The sequence below is a fragment of the Castanea sativa genome, chromosome 8, assembly GCF_040712315.1.
Source record: "Castanea sativa cultivar Marrone di Chiusa Pesio chromosome 8, ASM4071231v1".
NCBI lineage: Eukaryota > Viridiplantae > Streptophyta > Magnoliopsida > Fagales > Fagaceae > Castanea > Castanea sativa.
In genome coordinates this window covers 21,626,611-21,650,632 of record NC_134020.1, presented here as the reverse complement: position 1 = coordinate 21,650,632, position 24,022 = coordinate 21,626,611, and the positions used below count along the sequence as shown (strand labels likewise).

The 24,022-nt window shown below is 35.8% G+C and overlaps 1 protein-coding gene across 2 annotated transcripts in view; it reads left to right on the top strand.

Moving 5' to 3' along the window:
* The window catches only part of LOC142607568 (tRNA ligase 1), a 55,945-nt gene extending 37,367 nt beyond the window's left edge, over nucleotides 1-18,578 (top strand). For both annotated transcript variants that reach the window (XM_075779101.1, XM_075779102.1), the window contains exons 19-27: nucleotides 7,144-7,241; nucleotides 12,387-12,447; nucleotides 13,021-13,097; nucleotides 13,202-13,273; nucleotides 13,390-13,466; nucleotides 14,258-14,338; nucleotides 16,768-16,870; nucleotides 17,019-17,177; nucleotides 18,075-18,578. In XM_075779101.1, coding sequence (XP_075635216.1) covers nucleotides 7,144-7,241; nucleotides 12,387-12,447; nucleotides 13,021-13,097; nucleotides 13,202-13,273; nucleotides 13,390-13,466; nucleotides 14,258-14,338; nucleotides 16,768-16,870; nucleotides 17,019-17,177; nucleotides 18,075-18,467 — 1,121 coding nt within the window. In that variant the 3' untranslated portion in view covers nucleotides 18,468-18,578. The remainder of the gene's footprint in view (nucleotides 1-7,143; nucleotides 7,242-12,386; nucleotides 12,448-13,020; nucleotides 13,098-13,201; nucleotides 13,274-13,389; nucleotides 13,467-14,257; nucleotides 14,339-16,767; nucleotides 16,871-17,018; nucleotides 17,178-18,074) is intronic.
* The last annotated feature ends 5,444 nt before the right edge of the window (nucleotides 18,579-24,022 follow it).

Sequence of the window (24,022 nt, the reverse complement as noted above, 5' to 3'; positions counted from 1 at the left end):
GTTAATGATAATATCAAGTTCTCTTTAATACAATTGTTACTTATGACATGTTAATTATTGAATCTCGAATTCTTTCATAGTTACTCAAAATGTTAGCATAGTTTTTTTTTTGATAAGTAATGAAAATTTTATTAAAAAATGAAGAACAGCCAACCCGAGTACATTGGGAATGTACTATGGGGGCATAAATCAATAACCAAGATTACAACGATCAAGTAAAACAAGAAGGGAAGAACAAGAAAAATGACAAAAAACCACACTCCAATCGAGGAGAGTGTGTAGGAAAAAAGACTTAATCTCTAGTATAGAGCGTTCACAGCCCTCGAAGCATCTCTCATTCCTTTCGCGCCAAATACACCATAACAAGCAATGAGGCACAATTCTCCACAACTCTATATTTCTATGTCTTCCAAATTTACCCTGCCAAGACTCAAACAACTCAATAACCTTCTGAGGCATAACCCAATGAATTCCAAATAGGCAAAACACCAACGACCACAACTCACAAGCAATGGGGCAATGAAGAAGAAGATGATCCACTGACTCCCCACAATTCTTACACATATAGCACCAATCAGAAAACTAGCACACGTCGTTTGCGAAGATTATCTGTTGTTAAAATCTTACTTAAAGAAGCAGACCATGAAAAGAAAGCTACCCTTGGAGGAACCTTCGATTTCCAAACCAACTTCCAAGGGAAGGGTAAGGTGGTAGGAGGGTAGAAAGAAAGATAGAATCTTCTAACCTCAAAACCTCTACTCCTTGCTGGCTTCCAACACAACCGATCCGGACCCAAACCCCGTACCGTCGAAGAGTAGACCATATCCATAAACCGATCAAAGGATTCTTGTTCCCAATCCTGTGGAGGACGACGAAATTTAGCATCCCAATGAATCCTCCCACCAGACCAACACATAACCTCCGCTACTGAAGAATCCTTTGTTCTACTAATACAATAGAGCTCCGGAAAAGCCTCTTGGAAAGTACAATCACCACACCATACATGCTTCCAAAACTTCACTCGAGTACCATCCCCCACATCATACATAAGAAGTTTAGAAAAACGTGTCCAACCACTCCTAATATGTCTCCACAAACTAACACCATAAGCATTGGTCACATTTTTCGTGCACCAACCACCCCAATCATTCCCATATTTCACTGCAATAACCCTCCTCCATAGAGCATCGGTCTCCATGCCATACCTCCATAACCATTTTCCTAACAAGGCAGCATTAAAACTCCTTAATCGTCTAATACCTAACCCTCCAACCTACAACGGCTTACAAACCTGAGCCTAATTGACCAAGTGTAATTTAGAGTCACCATTAAGACCACTACACAAAAAATCTCGTTGTAACTTCTCCATACGATTTGCCACCTTCCCAGGTAGAGGCAGAAGGGAAATGAAGTTTGTAGGTAAGGAGGAAAGAGTACTTTTAATAAGAGTTACCTTACCCCCCTTAGATAGATACAACCTCTTCCACCTTGCTAATCTCCTTTCCATCTTCTCCAAAATAGGATTCCAAATTGACAACTCCTTAAATTTAGCTCCTAACGGTAGCCCCAAATATCTCAATGGAAGAGAGGATAGCCTACAACCCAGCATCCCCACCAACACATCCATATTGTAGACCTCCCCTATAGGAACCAACTCAGATTTCCCCAAATTAATCCTTAAGCCTGAGACCTCCTCAAATCTAGCTAGGATCGCTCTTAAACAAGCTATATGTGAAGAATTAGCGTCACAAAAAATAAGAGTGTCATCAGCAAACAAAAGATGAGACACCATCACCGAGTTGCCAGCTGTATTACCTACAGAGAAGCCTGAGAATTGACCAAAAGTAACAGCCACATCCAACAAACGACTCAACCCCTCCATAACAATGTCAAATAGCAACGAAGACAAGGGGTCCCCTTGCCGAATCCCCCTAGAACTACCAAAAAAATCAGAAGGACTACCATTGATCAGAATGGAGAATTTAACAGTAGAAATGCAACACATTATCCACTTTCTCCATTTCTCTGAAAACCCACAACGCTGAAGCATATACATTAAAAAACCCTAGCTCACATGGTCATAAGCCTTCTCCACATCCAACTTACACAACACTCCCGGAACACCTGACTTCAATCTACTATCAATACATTTCTGAAGCAATAAAAAAAGAGTCCAATATCTGTCTACCTTTCACAAATGCATTCTTATAATTAGAAATAATCCCATTTTCCACTATTATGATACGATTAGCCAACACTTTAGAAATGATCTTATAAATCCCACCAACTAAGCTAATAGGCCGAAAATCCTTGATCTCCACAGCATCCACCTTTTTGGGAATAAGAGCAAGGAAAGAAGCATTAAGGCTCTTCTCAAACACAGCCCGAGTATGAAAATTTTGGAACACTGCCATAATTTCAGCCTTCAACAAACACCAGCAAGACTGAAAGAACGCCATAGAAAAGCCATCCGGGTTAGGAGCCTTATCACCCTTAAAATCACTAGTCACCCCAAACACCTCTTCCTCATCAAAAGGCCTATCTAGCCACAATGCATCATCCTCCGAGATACAAGAGAACTCCACATCATCTAGTAAAGGTCTATGAGCCACAGTTTCAGCATATAGCTGCCTATAAAAATGAGAAATACAACCAGCTATAGCCTCCGGATCTGAAGACAATTCTCCATCTACCATAAGCCTATCAATGGAATTAAATCTTTTGTGAGAGTTAGCTATACGATGAAAGAATTTGGTATTCCTGTCTCCTTCTCTAATACAAAGGACTCTAGACTTCTGCCTCCAACAGATTTCCTCCATCACAGTAACTTTTTCTAATTCACCTCGAACTCTCTCCAACTCCAGCCTTTCCTCCACAACTAAAGTTCGACTATCCTCAATCATCTCTAAATCATGAAGCTCTTGCCACAAATTTCTCACCCGATCTTCAGCATTTCCAAAAACCTCCACATTCCATTTCTTCAAATCATTTTTCAAAAGCTTCAATTTATAGGCCAACACAAAACTTGGAGCTCCTTGGACATTATAAGATGCTCACCAAGATCGCACCCTCTCCACGAAACCCTCATCTTTCAGCCACATATTCTCAAATCTAAATGGCCTCCTACCGCTCTGAAAGGAACCACCCTCAAGAACAATCGGGAAGTGATCAGATAATAGGCTAGGCAAGCGTTGTTGAGAAACAGATGGAGACTTATCATCCCAATCTGCAGAAAACAAAAACCTGTCCAGCCTAGCCTTCGAAGCAACTTCACGAGTATTAGACCAAGTGAAAGATCCCCCTTGAAGCGGAATATCAATGAGACCTTGCTCAGAAATAAAATTGGAAGCAGTAGTAAAAGAGGTTGAACCAGAACGCTCAGAAGGAAACCTAACCACGTTAAAGTCACCACCCACACACCATGGAACATTCCACCAACTGTTCAAACCAAATAATTCTTCCCATAAGAACCTTCTGTCTCTCACAGAATTAGGACCATAGATACCAGTAAACGCCCAAACAAACTGATCTGACACACTAGTAAATCTACAAACTGAAATCGCCCCAGAGCTTCCTCCTCTTTATTAACAACCCGTGTATCCCACATGGTAACACCCCTCCAAGAAGCTCCGCAAGAGCCTAGATAAGACCAATCGACATGTTGACCCCTCCTGGCCTCTGAATCACATCTCTAGTTATCAACTCCATTTTAGTTTCTTGAATACAAATAACATCTCACTTCAATCATGACCAAATTACGAACCCAAAGCCTTTTATCCCTATCATTTAGCATTTCTAACATTCCAAGAAATAATCTTCAAATTCATTGATGAACCACCACAGCCCTTCTCCTTACTTATATTCCTCGGTTTCGTTGAACCAACCTCGACATTCATAGATGTCAATAAATTTTTCAACTCCCAAGCTGACCTTTTCCCCCAGCTTCCGTGCTTCATTTGATCATCTACTGCCTTAAGCTTTTTATCCTTTTTCTTGGCCTCTATAGCCAGCAGCAATCCCGTAATCTGCTCCTCAAAACCTTCCAACAAAGTGCCCACTGATTTTCTAAAAGCCTTAATCCGATTTGTTACCCATTGTGATAAATTATTACCATCACCCGACTCCATACACCCAACCCCCCGCTCAGAACTACACTCCAACTCCAAAGGAACTTCTGTGGCCAAAGGTACCACCTCTAACGGCTTGCCACTACACTCCCAAGACATCAACCTCTCATCAAAATCCCCCATCTCCTCCTCTGCCTCCTTAACAATAGACCAAGAATCAACTAACCCATCACAGTCCTCTGCCCAACTAACCATCTGACCGTCAATGATAAAAGTATCATTACCTGTTACAACCTCTACATCAGTGACTAAGCAATCCGACACACTTTCTGGAGATCGATATAGAGATAACGGAATCACTACTTGTCGACCATCTCGCAATTGTAGCATCCATTCTTTGGAATTACCCCATGATTTATCCAAGTCACTGACCAATTCCCTAATAGTGGGAGAATGATTAAAAACCACCTTACCATTAGAGGCCTCATGCTCCGTCGCCCTTACCTCCAGACCCAACAAATCATCATCCTCCTCCTTCGTCTTCATCGGAGATGACGACATCTCCACCAACTGTTCTATCAAGTCCCCTGAAGACATCACCTTCATCTCTGCCGGCTCAACCGAAGGACATATCGGAGCTACCGTTGATGAACCCACCTCGCAAACAGCCTGCACCACTTCCGATGTCAATATCGGCACGGTAGGGGGCTAGGTAAGGCAGCTCGGGCTCACCTGAACGCAAGACCCACTCCCGCCAGGTACTTCCAGCGCCGATATGGGAGAAGTCGAGCCTAGGTTGGCCATCGGAGCCTTCGTCGTCCTCCTTGGTGGTAGAGAACCAAACACCGAGCTCACTGAGGCACTCGCACCATTCGAGATTGAACTCAGGCCTGAGGTGCTTGACTCTAACTTACCATCCTCAACAAATGGGCCTGTAAGACCTGGGTTGGGTTTAAGTTCTAACCGTTTGGAGCAAGCCCCTGCCTCAAAAACAAAAGGGCTAGTCAACATTGGGCCTGGACAACACTTAATTGCATGGGCTTCAAAAGGCCCATTGTCCATTCCCTTATTCACAACCTGGGCAGAAATTTCCTCACGTGCCACCCACTTAACAACTTGCTTATCTCCCCTATAACGTTGCCAAGACACCCGCCACTTACCAAATTCATTTACTTCCACAGTCAAACCTTTCCTTAACCAGCCAGACCTCCTAATTTGACGCTCCTTGCCAGAATCAACATCTTTCAAATTCAAATTATTCAATCTGAATTTATTCTGTTCCGGGATTTTCTCCTTAAGCCTAGCATCTCCATTAATACTACGGTGGCTCCCCTCCACACCACCCACGGCAATCGGTATAGCATTATCAGCCGGAGCTTCAAAAGCCACCACCTGAATCCCCACTTCGTCTCTCGGAGGCTGCGTTGTGTTCTCCACTACTTGAAACTTCTCTGTCTCTCTAATGGAGGGCTGGTGCAAATGCTTCCTTACTTGCACAGGCGCTTTTACCGTTTCAGCAAAGGACCGGGAAGGATGAATCTCTGAACCCAACTTAGCCTTATACGGTAGAGCTTTTGAAACCAACGCATAATGAGAAGGTTCCAACATTCTCCGCAATTCAATTCCAAAAGCCCTCCAACCTTGTTGTGCCTTGCCTGCAGGAATGATGATCGATCTTCTCATCCCGCCAACTTTTAACTCTATTACTAAAATAAATTGCCCAAACGGGTTAGAACCCCGTTGCACTGTGTAGGCAGAGTCTCCATCCCTGAGCGTGAAGAAATGTTTGGGGTTGACCCCAATCACCATTTGTTCCAAGCTCTGCATTAACCAGCTTGCTGCATTCCTACCCATAAACACTGAGTGCATGAAATACTTCCCTCGTTCAAAAATCTTAAGGGAGAAAAAGTTCCTCCCTTCCTCAACCACCAATTGAAACAACTTCGATTCAATAAAAAAACTGCGAAATCCACCCATATCGATCCAAAACAGAAATAAAACAAAAACCGGAAACAAAATTTCTGACTAATTTGAGGTAGCCGGGCCTCTCATGGTCTCAAAAAAGTAACAAATATTTTCTAGGTGTATGTTAGCATAGTTGTAGTAGGCTAACATCATTATGACTGGAAAATGGCTTTATTCAGCACCTAGAATAATTTATACTGGAACCATTCAGAATAACAATCTTACCTTAGTTGTGCTAACTGTAATTTGAAGCTTATCTGCATATTAGTGGGGATAAAAGGGATGTATGTTATGGAAAAAGACTTGTCGTTTCAGTGTAAGAATTATTTGAAATCCTATTATGGGTGAACAGTTCACCATTATGGTCAAATGTATGAATTTTGTGTGAATGAATGAGTAATATATTAGAAATAAGGCTGTTTAAAAAACGGCTTCCTCATCCCTATTGGCTCATGGGGAGCTGTTGATGATTAAAGCATTAGAAATGTCATCACTTCTTAATTGATTAATTCTTATCTTGATTTAATACCTATCTTTAAAATGAATCACATCTTGAATTTATACCATTGAGTTTTTCCCTTTGGTTGGGGGAAGGGGTTTGGGGGGTGAGGATGATATTTGAATTTTAGATATCATTAGTAGTAGATCATGATAAAAATGAGATATCAAGTCAGTTTATCCCCCACCATTGTAAGGCGTAGGCATAATGGCATATATAGATCGGTGCTTCATTCTTTATAATCCAGTTGTCTCAAGGTACAATTTTTTTATTGCTAAGTTATACACCACTAGGTGGATCTTGAACCACGACCTCACCCTCTACCTCTCACAAGGAAGTGGAACAGGAGAAGTATCATTTAAGTTGGAGTTCAAAGTACAAATGTAATGCAGAAAGAATTGGATGATCATCGAAAACCTAATGTTTAGCATTAAAGCTCTTTACCTTGTTATAAGGAAATAGATTTTTTGTGTTATTCTGTATAATATGTTGCAATTGTAGGAGCACTCATTGGGTTTCCCTATTGTTAAGATGCTGGAGTGATTTGAATTTTATATGAGCTCAGTTGCAACTTATCCCCAAGCTAAATAATATATTTGTATTACATAACAGGAAAATATTGGCAGAAAGTTGCCGATGAGCACAAGAGAAAACCATACTCAATAATGCTTGCAGACAAGAATGCACCAAATGAAGAAGTATGGAGACAGGTAAATTTGCTCTTTGTCTACTTCTATACCATGATTTACTCAGAAACCTTCTGCCCTGCTTTGGTAAACAAAACAAATATGTATACCAGATCTTGATCCTCCTCTTAATGATAGTTATAGGAGTTTTGGAAACAGTATGGTATTACTCTTTTATGGCTGCTGGGGAAATCCCAATCCATTCTAATGAGATAAGGAACATTACTATTGCAATGAACTTCAGAAAAATTGAGTCTAATCTTTCAGTTTGATTTTGATTGAGATTACAGCAAAGTTTCACGAGGTTCTGGTTAAGTTTTGAAAAATATCTATGGACAGTTCTTTTAAAGAAAACAGTGGGATTCCATTGGGATCAATTTTATTTTATTTTTCTCAAATGTGTACACGAGAGCAATAATTATGTTCCAGAGGCTCTGATTACATGTTTAATTATAGTGATTTGAATGATTTGCTCTTGGTTGGTCAAAACAGTGTTAACTAAAATGTATTGGTTTTGAGCTCATTATAATGTCTCAAGTTAATAATTCTAGTAGTTCGAGTTGTGAGGTTAGTAGCATATTGTAACTATCTCAAAATTTTTTTTTTTTTAAATTATAATTCTAGTAACTAGTAAGGAATCAACGGAATAAGCTCTTGTTTAATGATGGAGGGAATTGGATGATTGGTTCTCTGTTTGGGATGCTAAGTTGCTTAGAGAATGAAAGGTTAGGCTAGCTTTTCAAGAGACACACTCTTGAAAAGATACCTCTTGGGTATGGGGTTTATTCACTCAAATTCAACTAGTTAACAACAAGGGCAGCCTTGCTTATTTATAGTTACATAAGGAAGCTTCTGATTAGCTAGGAAGTTAGTTACAATAACCTGCCATATGATTAATCTAGCCTAACTAACTCCTCTAACTAACCGATAGGCTATTGTACTTATCACTAACAATCTATTAGCTAAATAATTGTCTATTACAAGTGATAAAGTTGGTTACAAATAAAAGGAAGTACTTATCATACAACATAAGCACTAGTGCTGATCATAAGGAACTAATGAACGGACTTTCTGGACATTAACAAGTAGTAAATTTCCTGCTCCAAGCTGGCAAATTTCAGTACTTGGCTGCAGCATGGTTGTAACATCCTGGCAGCCTCTTACAGCCACATGCAGCCACTAAGGACACTACAGATGGACTGCATCAGGACACCCCCTCTTAGGAACATACTTGTCCTAAGTGTCAGTTGAGTGAATATGATATTGGGCATGATAGGGCAGCAGGTGATGCACATTAGAACTATTGGAGATGTGCATGTGATCTGCTAGTCCCACTGATCTGCTCACTCAGTAGTTGCTGCATCAAGCTGTTACATCATTCTAGAGATTAAGGATGGTTGCTGCTGTGTGTCAAGGCTGCAAGTATAAGCAGTTATATAGATGCTCTTGCATCCAACCTTCTTCATCTTGACCATGGGTTTGGGGTTTGCTTTCTCCTGTTGCAATGTGTAACAATCTCCTTTCTTGTGCAAGCTGAATGTGTTGCTCCTTCCACCCATGATGGTTTGATGTGGACATAATTTTTCACACCCAAATAAGAGATGACAAACATTCATGGTTTTACCCAAGAGTGTTATTGATTTATTGGTAGGATGAACTGGTTGGGGAAGCACTCATCAAATATTTGGAATTTGGTACCACAGTGTGTGATGTGAATTATTTGGAGGGAGAATAATAATCGTATATTTGTAAATATGGAGAACATAAGGGTTATTGCGTTATTTGTAGAGATTCTGTTTGATTGGTCTCGTGTGTGGGGATTCACTTCTAGGGAGTCGATTCCAATGTTTTTAAATTCACCTCCTTTCTTGAAAGAAGATTTCTTTTGTGATTGGGGCTGGTCTTGATCCTTCAATTCCAGAGTGATCAAAACTTCTTGTGACACCATATCCTTGTAACTTATTTCTTCTAAGACACTAGTCAACCCCCATTTCTTTCCTTAGAACTTGCAAGACGTTTGTTGCTAATGATAAATCTCTTCTTCCTCTATATGAGAATATTTTCCTTCTTCTTTCATGTATTGATCATATATGGGTTCTTGAATGCACAACACCCCCCCCCCCCCCAATTTTGTCTTCAATCATGAATACGGTATCGCTCACTTCTTCTTCTTCTTCTTCTTCTTCTTATATCAATCATACATGGGTGCATTCATCAACATATCTTCTTTGGGTGCTAGCAAGGTATTATCAAGGATCAAAACTATACCTTCTTTTTCAATCCCTTCCATCATCAAGGATTTTCTTTTTTTCTGCTTGGCTGACTTTTTCCAGTTAGTGGCCTCATGGACTTCTCTTCCACACTTGTAACATTTCAAAGTTCCATTACTTGTGTTAAGTTTGCATGTAATGGCTGCCTTAGATGAATCAGGTGCTGCATTAACAGAAAAACAACCTGCTGCATTTCCCTTGTTATTCTTGATCTGCCAAGAATCATTTTGTAGATAGCTTGCATATAGATAGTTGAAAGGCAGAAATTGCTTTTGTAATTTCCACTTCATTTTGAACCATTCTTGGATCTTTCCTTTACACTTCCTAATTGTCTGAACTTGGAGTTGTCCCCACCAAGCTGAAGCTTTCCCTCTCAGCTTGATAGAGACCAACTTCACCTTCTTGGACTTCATAGTACTCAAAGATCCTCTTAATTTGATTCAATTAGTCCAAAAATTCTCATTAAAAGCACACTCTCGTCTTTACCTACATATTTCCTTTCCCTTCTTCCATGACCGGGAATGGTGGCAAAGCGTATGGAGAAATTATAGAGAGATTTTCTATGGAGTGGAATTGGTGGCGAATCTAAATTACATCTGGTTAAATGGGCCAAGGTCTGTAAGCCTTTGCAAGTTGGGGGGTTAGGTATAAGACATTTGGGGAGCTTTAATTCTGCCTTGCTAGGAAAATGATTGTGGAGGTATGGTATAGACACCGATGCTTTATGGAGGAGGGTTATAAAGGCAAAATATGGGAATTTTTGGGGTGGTTGGTGTATGAAAAAGGTGACAAGTCCTTATGGGGTCAGCCTGTGGAGATTTATTAGAAGTGGCTGGTTGAACTTTTCTAAACTCCTTGTGTATGACGTGGGAGATGGTATTAGAGTGAAGTTTTGGAAGTTTGTGTATTGTGGGGATTGTACTTTCCAAGAGGCTTTTTCGGAGCTTTATTGTATTAGTAGGTCTAAGGATTTCTCAGTGGCTGAAGTTATAAGTTGGTTTGCTAGGAGGTTTTATTGGAATGTGCAATTTCGTCGTCCACCACAAGATTGGGAATAAGAAGCCTTTGATCGGTTTATGGGGTTGGTCTATTCTTCGACTGTGCGGGGGTTTAGTCTGGATAAGGTTTGTTGGAAGCCAGCAAGGAGTAGAGGTTTTGAGGTTAGAGGTTATTATCGTTCTTTCTACCCTCCTACTCTTGTATCCTTCCCTTAGAGAATGATATGGCAATCAAAGATTCCTCCAAGGGTAGCTTTCTTTGCTTGGTCTGCTTCCTTAGGTAAGATCTTAACAATAGACAACCTTCGTAAAAGACGTGCTGGTGCTTGATTGGTGCTATATGCGTAAGAGATGTGAGTAGTCTGTGGATCATCTTTTGCCTCATCACCCTATAGCTTGGGAGTTGTGATCTTTGGTTTTTTGCTTGTTTGGTATTCACTGGGTTATGCCTCATATAGTTCTTAAGTTGTTTGGGTCTTGGCAAGAAAAGTTTGCATGACATCTTAACATAGATGTTTGGAGATTAGTGCCTCATTGTTTGATCTGTGCATTTGGCATGAAAGGAATGCTAGAAGCTTTAAGCGTTGTGAACGTTCTTTGCTAGATTAAGTCTTTTTTCCTGCACACTCTCACTCTCTATGATTGGAGTGTGATCTTTTCTCATTTTTCTTGTTCTTCTTTTCTAGTTTTTCTTGATCGTTTTATTTTTTATTCCTAATTTGTGCTCCCATAGTACATCTCCAATGTATTGGGCGACACTTTTTTTATTATTATTAATATTTTTACGTTACTTATCAAAAAAAGAAAAAATTAGTCCAAAAATTCTTCAGGATTCAGGCTCTCTTGGAATTTTGGAAGGTCAACTTTGATTTCTGTCTCCCATTTAGTCTCTTCTCTTTGAGGAACTTGCAGATGCATAGGACCTGGCCTTGGTTCTTGCACAGGCACTTGCTGATTGCCTCTCACAGGTTGGCCAAATGGGTTGTTGAAATAGCTGCTGCTATCTGCATCAGCATCTTCAGATTGTTCACCATCACGTCTGTGATGATGAAGCTGGCTTCTCCTTACTTCCTCAGTCAAGGCTGATAATTGTCTTCTTAGCAATTCTACAGTCTGCTCCAAAGTCATCTGGGGCTCTTATCGTCCATTTCCCTCCATTTAATCTTTTGAAGAATGTTCTACTTTGTTGATTGGAATGTAATAAATCTTACTGATGTATGTATGTCTCACTTGATCTTCCCAAGGGCACATGCTATAACTTGCTCAAATTCAGTGAATGGTGAAAATTTTCCCCTTAACGCAGAGACATTATTGACTACATAATGAACAGTAAATAGATGGTGGGATCATCACTTTTAAATGCCAACAAATATTGAACTTACATGACTGTGTGTAGAGCTGAATGCTGGTGAGATCCATATTCAACACAGTCTACCAAATTCAATGGTAGACTAGGCTCTGTTTATATAGGGGTATGTAATAATGTTTCTGCCTATGGTGTGACTCATAGTTAGCTCACCCGGAATTATCTGAACAGATGTGAGTATATGACATTCACTTTAATGTGGTTACCAAAGGTTTCCTAATAGTTTTATTACTTATATTAAAAAAATGTCTATACCTATGGTTTATCCATGCCTGTGCTATAATTCACCACCCCGATAACTTCCCAAAAGATGTTATCAACATGGAACAAAACTAGTTTTGCTTATGCAATAAATTAGGATAATATAGAAGTTAATTAGTCTAATTCTGGCTGTTGCTGCTTTTCCCACTCCTTTTCTTTCTTGTTATGTATTTCATTTAATCTGTAGCAAGTATTTTATAGTTACTTGACAATTATAATTCGACTTCCCTATTTTTCCCCTTGTTGACTATGTATGTACTTTCCACTTGTGCAGATTGAAGACATGTGCCACAGAACCAGAGCCTCTGGAGTTCCAGTTGTACCTGATTCTGAAGGTTATATCTCCTGTCATTCATGATATATTAATCTTCTTGGTGTTCTCTGTTGGTAGTCATTTATGTGCATCCTTCGGCTGCATATTTTTTCATATTCTTGTGAAATTTATTTTGAAATTTATTTTGGCTTGTTGACAATTGATTTCATGCTTTATTTACCAACATAGTTAATTAAATTTATGCTAATGTCAACCTTATTTTAAGATTTTTCTCTGAGGCATAATAGTCTTCACAGAATATTTTCATTAAATATGTTAACCATGAATCTTCTGATACACACTGCAAACCCAAACAAATTTACATTTTAGTTCTTTCTTTTTACTTTTATTTTTTTGTTCCTTAGAGACATTTATTATTCCGGGAATTGGGTCTATAGACAGAATTTAATTGCTGTATAGGTTTGCTTTGGAAGCCATGGGGTTAGGCCATGTATATACTTCCTATTTGTTTGAGAAAATGTTGTTAGAGCTGCTCAGTTGCTTAGTTGGTTTCTTGAAAAATAATAAATGTCTTGCTAACTTAATATCCATTTATGTTCTCTTTTAAATCGTTTGTGATCTTTCACATGCGCAGGAACTGATACAAATCCATTTTCTCTTGACGCATTAGCTGTTTTCATGTTTCGTGTGCTTCAACGAGTTAATCATCCGGTATATGTTTAGTTCTGATTCTTCAAGCTGTGTTTTCAGACACCTAACCTCTCCAAACCAAGAGTACCATCTACCTAGTAAAACTTTTGGCTTGAAATCTGCAGGGAAATCTTGACAAGGGATCTCCAAATGCTGGCTATGTGCTGCTAATGTTTTATCACCTTTATGAGGGCAAGGCATGATCCCCCCCCCCCCCCCCTCCTTCTCCTTCTCTCTCTTTTATCTATTATAATGCAGATACCCCCATTTCTGTGGTTTTTTCTGAAGTTTTCTATTTGTTGATATTTTACAGAGTCGCAATGAGTTTGAGGGTGAACTAGTTGAGAGATTTGGCTCACTTGTGAAGATGCCATTGCTGAAATCAGATAGGTACTTAGCAAGTTTTCTCCTAAGTTACTTGGCTTCCAACTGAAACGACTTAATACTGACTTACCAAAAAAAAGACCCTCATTAGAATAGTTCTTTGCTACTGTGCTGTGGACAGTAGTGCTACAGGTCAGTTATGTGGATTTTAATTAAATCTCTAATATAGGCTAGGAAGCACGGATACAAGCACGGTTATAGGTACGGCACCCCAAATGAAGCATCCATGCTTCCTAGAATATAGGCCCACTTCACAATAAAGGAATGTCCTTATTTTAATAAGCACTGAAATTTAATCTAACTCAAATCCCCACACCAACCCTACACTATTCCCCCCACCATCTCATTGTGTGATACAGTGTATTTGGAGGGAGGGGAATGCTCGAAGTTTTGAGGACATCGAAAAAACATACCAGATATTTAAAATTTTCTTTTTAGAACTCTGTCTGATTGGATGTCTACTATGGGTTATATTTCTCTATCTTCAATGTATGAGTTGATTGATATCTGTGACTTGAGGAATTGATTCTATCCGTATACACCCAGTATGCTTTGGGAGACTTTTTTTTTTTTTTTTAATAAAATTTTATTACTTATCAAAAAAAAACTATTCCCCCACCAAAAAGAAAGCTTGAGGCTGACACAGATCTGCCCCTTCTATTATAAGTATTTTTTGTACACATATATCACTACCTGTTCAGGATGATTTATTACCATTATTACAAGCTGAGATTTAAGTAGTTGTGATGCATAACACTATTGCTTTTTGTGCTTCTCTTTTTTGGGCATTAAAACAGGAGTCCACTACCTGATCCTGTAAAGTCTATTTTAGAGGAGGGAATAAATCTATACAATCTTCACAGTTCCCGACATGGAAGGTTCGTGATTAACATTTCCAGCATATCATGGATATGGGTTAATACTCATATATGCAATTATATATCTGTAATTTGTGCATATTTGTTGAAGCAATATCCTTGGGACAACATTTAAAAGCTATCCATAATTACAATTTCTGTACTTTCTCAAGTGTCTAGAATCTTCTATGAGAAAAAGTATAAAATATAAATGTGCAAGAAATATCTATAGAGAATACAATGCATAATATGTTACATTGTATAAGCCCCCAATATCATTTCAGCTTATCTAGCTCTGGGAAGGAGGGGAAGAAGTAAGGGTATTGCCAAATGTAGGATCCCATCAGGGGCGGCATTATGTTCAAGCTAGGGGGTTCAAATGAACCCCCTGCCCTGTCCAAGTTATTTTTTTTATTTTATATATATATATATATAATTTTTTTTAAAATTTTTGGATAAACCCCTAAAATAAAATTTTGAACACCCTGACCCTAAATTTTATTTAAACCCAACTGAAATAAATTTGAATATAATCATTTTAATGCTTCTTTCACAATAAAGGTTATGTGGCAAGTTAGAATTGGTTTTTATTTTACCCACAATTGACATTACTTTTTTACCTACCTTTGACAACTTGCCACCTAGATTTTATTGGAAAATTTTTATGAAAGTATTTTGCTAAAGCATTGCTCTTACAATATTTAATTTTATAAAAAAAAAAAAAATTTTAAATGTTTCAAACTTTTGCTCCTTCATTAAAAAAAAAACACCTTCTCTTTTGGACTCTGGTGGCTTACTTTGTTGTTGATAGCGGGATGAAGCTATTTTCCCCTACACTTTTCTTCTTCATAAGCAAAAAATTACACCACTGTTACAAGCAACAAATCTCTATCTACATATGTGATTCTTCCTTCATTTTCCTTATCTCTCTCTCTCTCTCTCTTTTATGTTTTCTTAGTTTTTTTTCTTTTTTTGATCAAGTAGTTTGATAAATGCTCTATAGATTTCTTTTTCCAAGAAGTATTTTAGGTGCTTGCTAAAATTCCAAGAGATTGACCACGTGTGTGATTGAAAAGCCATACACTTCAAAAGCAAAGGCTTATATTAGTTACTTTTTTTTTTCTTTGTTTCACATTTGCTCCTAGTCCTACTCCTAGGTATGTTACTATTCTTCTTTATCATATATTTTTATTTAATTAATATTACATATAAATATAATAAGTATCTATTAATTTGACAAAACTGTATGATATTTAATTATATTTTTATGCATTCAATGATTGTTGTCTTACCAATCTTTAGACTATTAATAAATTTTTAGTCTATTGTACAATGTAGTTGTATTGTATACTAAATTGTATTTAGAATATACTATCTTATATTATTGTATATAATATGGAAGTTGTATATGCAGAAAAGAAAAGAAAAAATTATCACTTTATTTTTCACTTGCCCCCATGACAAATTTCTAGCTCTGCCATTGCTGACCTTCCTAGAAAAAAAATTCTGAAGCTGCCACTCAATCCCATGACTAAGTTGAACCAGAAGCAGTATGAGGTGATGGTAAATCTTCAAATAAAGTTGATTCATTCAGAGATCAATGGAAATTCAAAACTGGGCTGATCAAACTGATAGTGTCAACAGAGCATTCTTGGTGAAAGAAAGAGGATTAATGGATCATCTCTTGTTGCTTCATTGGTCACACGAAAGCTTTGCTCTTTTAGCTTCTACTTTTTTCCAAAGGCAATAACAATTATAACATTCGAAGTTTGGCAATAAGAAGAGAAGACTGCCATTTAGAACTTTTGGACTGTTTAATGTTGGTGCTATTTGGCAGTAAAGAAAGAGTTGAGCTGAAAAGGTTGAGTACTTGAGTTGCCAATTCAAGTCTGCTTTTATTGGAAGAGTCTTTGCTTCACTTGTGGAAGCTGCTTCACCCCCCTTCTTTTACATATTTTTAAATATTATTATTATAATATATTTTTTTTTACCTTTTCTGTTGCATGTGTTAATGCTTGCTCGCACTCTAGGGGTTGTGAAATGCTTACACTATGTACATCAAACTGCATCCGTACTAATTCCCATAAAGGTGTACTGACTTGTACATAATTGATCTTTTGGAGTACTTATAAACACAAAATCAATAATGGTAATTATAAACTTATAATTGAATGTTGAGGGTGCAGCTTACTTGTGCAATGCATACAACTAAGTTTGCACTCTTTATTTGTCTTTGCTTTCTTCTCTACTTCACTTCAGATATATCAAATAACAATCTTAGATCTTTTTATTTCTCCTTTCTCCTGTTTGAGATTCTTTTGTTTTATCTGGAATTGACTCCCAAGGGATGTTATCTGCTTTGGCCTCCCATTATTGTTTTACTACTACCACTACTTCTGTCTCTTCTTTTGTGTGTGATTGCATCTTACATGTTCTCTTCTAAATATTAGATTGGAGTCTACCAAGGGATCCTATGCAAAGGAGTGGATTAAATGGGAGAAACAATTGCGGGAGGTTTTATTCGGCAATACTGAGTATCTTAACTCTGTACAGGTCAAATTATTTTGTTTTCTTTTGGTTATGTTTTGTAATTTGATCTATTCAGTTCAGTTTAGTGTCAATGATGTTCTTTGAAATCAAGCTGATCAAATAATTTTTTAAGTCTCTAGAGGAATCTTATTTACAATTTCCATGGCCTCAGGTTCCATTTGAGTTTGCTGTCAAGCAAGTGTTGGAACAACTAAAAAATATTGCCAAGGGTGATTATTCAACACCAGATACCGAGAAGAGGAAGTTTGGAGCCATTGTTTTTGCTGCTGTCAATCTGCCTGTTACAGAAATCCGAACCCTCCTTGATAATGTATGTAAACGATCTGCCTTCTCATCTATTATTTTCAGTATACTATTTACTTGAGATAACTGACCAAAACTGAATGAATTAATTTAATTTCGATTTTTTGAACTACTAAATTTCATCCATAAGCCTGCCTGAGGGCATCTCTCTAAAACTACAGTCTGAGCTTGGGTATTAATATTGCAAAAATATGGAGTTTGGTCTTAGGAATAGGAGATCTTGGTTTTCTAACGTCCATTGGATAAAACAATTGGTTTGACTTTCTGATGCTAGACTTTTCAAGAGGCAGGTCTAAGGTCCACCTCTCAGGGCCCAATCTAGGCTAGAGGAAAGGATTCTTATTTTATATTCACAACTTAAAATATTCAAAGGCATCATGATTACTGTAGATATTCACTGCTGCCATCAATGGAATGCTCCTGCAACTTTTTGTTGGTGGTTAAGAATATGAGCAGTCAAAATGTATAATTGGGACTGATTAGAAGTTATATAAAACCTAATTAAAATTCAGCTTTTATCCTTGAAGTAGTTCAATTTACCTTAAGAAAAGACTCTTTTTTGTTTCTGTGATCCCACTGTCCTGTGGTTGTCTCTATTTTGTTTTCTTATTTGTCACTTGACAGTCGATGTTATTTTTAATGAACGAAAAGTGTTACATCCACAACATTTTCACTACAAATCCTAGATAGTAAGTTGTTATTGGTTTTAATTTAAACTCACTAGTGAAATTATTTTTTTGCCCACCATTAACAGTCAATAACAACCTGCCACTTAAGATTTTTTGTGTAAGTGTTGTGAAATATTGTGGACATAGCATTTCTTTTTAGTGAATTTTCTTCATCATGTACGTATCTAGGATTAAATGGATGTTTTACTATATGACTATTGTATTTGTCCAAGCAGTTAGCTGAAAACAATCCCAAGGTTAATGCTTTCCTGAAGGACAAGGATATGGTTAGAAGTCTTAATAGGGCTCATGTGACTCTTGCACACAAGAGAAGTCATGGTGTTACAGCTGTAGCTGGTTATGGCCTCTTCCTTCATCAAGAGATCCCAGTAAATTTGACTGCTCTGCTCTTCTCAGATAAGATGGCTGCATTCGAAGCTTGCCTCGGTTCTGTAAATGGGGAAAAGGTTGTTTCCAAAAACCAATGGCCTCATCTTACCATATGGACTGGAGAGGGAGTACCTGCCAAAGAAGCTAACACGTTACCACAATTGCTTTCAGAGGGGAAGGCAACTCAAATTGAACTTAACCCACCTGTTACCGTACACGGCACAATGGAATTTTATTGAGTCTTCCTTTTTCTTCATTGCACTGCTCACTGCTCAGTGCAGCAGGTTCAATTCACAATGTAAATAGACAAGAACTTTTAAAAGCAACGAGTTTTTGTGAGTATTAGAGCATCCACATCTGCAAAAAAATTTCCATTTTGCACATCTAAAACCTACTTTTTCTATTTTATACTCTCATTTTTACAAAACACCCACATCAGTTTGTCTATTATACACATTTATTCAAATAAAATTTTTTTTTTTTTATCACTGTCATCTCCCTCATAGACCCAACACAACCCACACAGCCACCATCATCAGCCACCATCTCCCTCACAGACACCGGAATCCACACAAGCCGATCACACTAGAATCTCAAAGAAAACCAGTAAAAAAAAACCAAAAAACCCCAAGTCTTCGTCTTCGTGTTGTAGGCACTTAGAACAAAGCCTTCGTCTTCGTCCTCTTCATCTACGATACGAAGACCAAAAAACCCCAAAGTCTCAGGTCTAATTTCTGCTCTTCGGCGCTCAAAACAAAGCCTTAGGTTTCTCCGTTGAAGAACTCTGTTCGTATTGTAGGCAACGGACTCAGCTTGCTTGACCTCATTCTCATCAGCGGTGGTGTCGATCAGCGAAAGCTAGAGGAAGAAAGATTAATGAGATGAGAGAAAGAGAGAGCTGTGTGCCTGAGAGTCTGATGAAATGAGAAAAAGAGAGGGAGATGAGAGAGTTAGGTACAGAGAGGAGAGAAAAATTATTAAGATATTATATTCATATGCTACAGTAACCGTGTATATATGCATGATTACTGTTCATTTGCAAAACCATTGTGTATATTTAGACATTTTTACAAAGACTGATGAGGATTTTTAAGTTAAAATGTACAAAATTGAGCACTTTTTGTATTTTACACAATTTTGCAATCACTGACTTGGTTGCTCTTAGGGTAATAGGTAAAGTGAATGCTTCGTTGAAGGGAAAAGTTTTGATACAGTTGAGATTTTTTTTTCTCCTGAGAAATTTTGGATATATAGGCATTTGAAATAGGAGAAGCGGATGATTGAATTCTTCAATGACAAGTTTATATGATATTAGTAAATGAAAAGTACAGTCTTTTATGACAAACTTCATTTGTTGCTGTTAAAAAGTATCAGTTTATTTAGCTTACTTTACCATATTTAATTGTGATCTGTAGACTGAAATGTATCTAGAAGCAACTGTAAAAAAGGATTTCTATCACCCTGTACGGGTTACACAACTTCGCTGTAACTAAATTATGCAATGAAGTACCGCTCTGGTATTTATATTGAGTAATTTTTAGATACTTCTTGAGCACGGATAACGGTGTTTCTTCCTCTTACATTCATAGTGGATTTTACTCATTAAATTCATAATGGAGTCTATCATAAATGTGAGAGGAAGGAGTATTATTTTTTCGTACTCTAAAAGTATCTAAGAATTTTCCTTTCATAGTGTAGCTTAAAGAAATTTGAGTGATGTTGGCTTGTCATGTGAAAGCTATGGTTTTTTATTTTTTTATTTTTTACCTTACTAGTTACTACTGTCATAATACTATGTATCAAGGTTGTCAAAATCGGGATCTTACGTAGGATCGTTAAAGGCAGGTGAGATCGTAGATCTTTGGATCGAATTGTGAATTGTAAGATCCTACATATTTTCATATTTAAAGAAAAAAACACATTGATAATAATTTTTTATGTTGAATAATCACGTAAATTATAAATTCATCCATAAAAAAACTAAGATTTGTATCATATGATTTAATTTGCATGTCATACATTGCTAAGTCTATACTAACAAAACAAATATATTTAAGTTTTGATCTAATATATCTAAAAATTTCAATAAATGTTTAATTAGCAACCAAATACCAAAATATTTTCCAAGTTTTAAGTTCTAAGTTTGAAATCCAAAATAAGTTAACAAATAGAAACTAACTAACTATAATATGAAATCCAAAAGCAAGATGAATATTAAAGTGAAGTGAACATTTAATTATTCTCATTTTAAGGTTCTTATAACCACCATCCTAAATTACTAATCATCATCGTCCATTTCATCATCTATGTAAACATATATGTGTATACTAGAGCTGCAAAAGACATCAAGATACAATTTCACACTCAACTATTCAAGTTATACCACTCAACAACAATTAAAGAGCATACTCAAGAAAAAAAATCAATATACAAATACAAGCATAACTGATAAAATTAAATATAAAAAAATACTTTAGTAATATTAAAATTGATCAAACAAATTTAACAATATTATAGCTTAAAAGGCAGCAAAGTCAATATCAAAATTTTCATTTAGAAATGATGAAGCATTTTTTTTTTCATTTTGATTACAAGTGAATTAGAAACTAGAAAACATTTGCTTAGGTTAACATAATTTTATAAAAATAAAATAAAAATTTATACCATCACAACGTGAAAAAATAAAAACTCTTAAAACTTCATTAAAACAAAAAAATTTATCCCATAAAAAAAAAAAACCAAAAATTTATGTTTTTGGTAGGATCGGTAGAATCCCCTATGATCCTATGCGATCCAATGATTCTACGCGATCCTACCATTTTTACAATCTTAGTGTGATCCTAAACGTTTTGGTAAGTTGATCTTAAAATCGTGCGATCTAGATCGCGATTTTGACAATTATGCTCTGTATCATGTTTAGATGAGCCCACCACCACTTAATGATAAATGGAAAAAAAAAAAATATATATATATATATATATATATATATATATATATATATATATATATATATATATATATATATAGAAGGTTCAAATAATCTTCTTGACATATTTTTTTTGAGAAGAATATTCTTCTTGTCCTTAAACTGTAGTTAAGGGGCTATTTTCATATCTAAAAATTAAAAGCTTATTTTTGCCGTTGAAAATTCAAAATGTTATATATATAAAAGATAGTTTCAATTTATGACGTCAATTCTGGTAATTATTTTTTTATTATCAGACTAAGACACCAATTAGTTTTTTAGTGTGTATGTGAAAATTGAATTTAGAGCTCTTATTCAACGATTAGAGATTTTACTAATTAAAATAATTGGAACTCATTATTTCTTCTTTTTAGCCACTCTTATTACGGTTTATGGACAAATAAAACTGGATATGTGATATTTCAAGGATAAAAAGAGAATCTAAAATATATCCTTCTTCTGTCCTTAAAATGTAATATTTTTGTTCCTAAAATGTGTTGTGTTAGACACGTTGACAAAAATATTTACCAAAGTGGATACAAGGACGAAAATGGATGACAGTATAAAATATACCCACGAAAAGAATATACTTGCCAAAATGAAATCCAATTGCAAGTGAGAAGAATTTTTTTTTTTTTTTTTTTTGCACTGGTATCCCATTTTACTTTTATATATATATATAATTTGATAAATAAAGGAAGGAGTATTTGATCCCCCAGAGTCTCTGTTAGAAATATATATATATATATATATAATTTGATAAATAAAGGAAGGAGTATTTGATCCCCAGAGTCTCTGTTAGAAATATTAGAAATTGCTAATTTAGCTACAAGGTTGTTGATAACTTCCTTTTACTCACCATGTAGTCACTCTTCTCCCTTTGGTAGAATAGAACTTTCCATTTATCTGTATTTTTCACAACTAATTTAGTGCATGGTTTTGATAATCTAAGGTTCTATCAGATAGCTCTTTTTTTTTTTTGAGAATGAAAGAAATTCTTCACATTTGGCCTTCTAACTTATCAAGATTTTGCATTTATGTTTAAAAATTGATTAATGGGGTAAATACATATATTTTTTTATGTATAATATATCTATATACGGTGCACTAATTATTTATATTAAATGAGTTCATATAATTATTTTTATAAAATTTATATAAGAAACGATTTGATTGGAATAATTGTTTATTAATAAAAATGATTTGGAATATGAAATTCTTCCTCGTGCTTAATTAATTTGGAAGTAATTGAAATAAAAACCATTAAAAGACAACAAATTTAAATAAATATTATATGCAATTAAGAATATATACAATAATTGTTCACTTGAATGGGCTGATATGTGTGTGTGTATATATATACTAATTCACTACAGTAACATGTTCACATTTTTAATTATATTAATCTTAACAATTTATATTTCCCACATTTTTTTAAAGTACATGCACATACCAGAGAGAGGATCTAAACTTGTGCTAAATAATTAAAAAGAGATTGAATCAGGTCAATTAATTTACTTTTGGAGTCCTGTCACGTGTGTTGCATTGTTTATGACATCGTGCTTACAAACTGATGTGTCATTAATTATGAAAAAACAATTCACACATTTATTACCAAGATGGTTAAATCATACCAATCACAATCATTACCATATCAATTTGTAAGGTTTATGTAGTAAAATTTATAATACTTTTAGTGCTTTTTTATTTTTATATATTAATTATGTATAGGAGGTATTCTAATTATTTATGTAAAATGAAGATTCAGGAACTCAATGATTTTCTTAGTTAGAAATTTGAAATGAAAAATAATTTAAATCCAACATGCACAATTTTTAAATAATTTACACAATTTTGTTATTGAATGCACACAATTTATCAATTTGAACATTAAAGTACAATTTTTTTTTTTAAAGAATGTACATAATTTTGTACATTTAAAGTATACAATCATTTAATAGATTTAAACAATGTTGTACATTCAACATACACAATTATTCAAATAATTTTGTATATATACATAATTTTTCAGTTTTGTACATTGAATATACAAAATTTTTCAAAAAATGTACACAATTTTGTACATTCAACGTACACAATTTTTCAAATAATATAAAAAAATTGAATTTAATGTATATAATTTTTCAAAGAATGTACAAAATTCTGAATGTTCAATGTATACAACTTTGGCATAAATGCACTTTTAGTCCTTACATTTTGATGCTTTTTCATTTTAGTCCCTACATTTTATTTTTACCACTTTTAGTCCCTAAACTAATTTACGCGTGTTATTTTCGTCCTTTTCGTCAGTCAGCCGACGGAAATTGCTGAGGTGGCAGCCGAAGGCAATAAAATATTATTAAAAAAATTATTTGACATTTTTTAAATGCCAAAATTAAAAAATAATAATAATTACTCAATTTTAATTAAAAAAAACAAAAACAAAAGAATCGAAACCCAGCAAAATCTTCTTCGTGTTCATCCCAGATCAAACCCAGCAACCATGTTCGTCCCCGATCAAACCTAGCAAACAAGAACACAAATCCAGCAACCAAAAACTCAAACTTAGATCACAACAACACAAACGAAAAAAGAAAAAGAAAAAGAAAAAAAGAAACAGAGACCAAACACAAACACATACCCAGATCACAAATAGAGATCAAACACAAATGAAACCCAGATCTCACCCATCACCAGCCGGTCTCAACCCACCCACCCCAGCCTGACCTAAACCCAAGCCGACCTCAACAACATTTTCAATGGCACTTTCCCAACCCAACTCGCTTCTCTCAAGAATCTCCAAGTCCTCGATCTCTACAACAACAACAT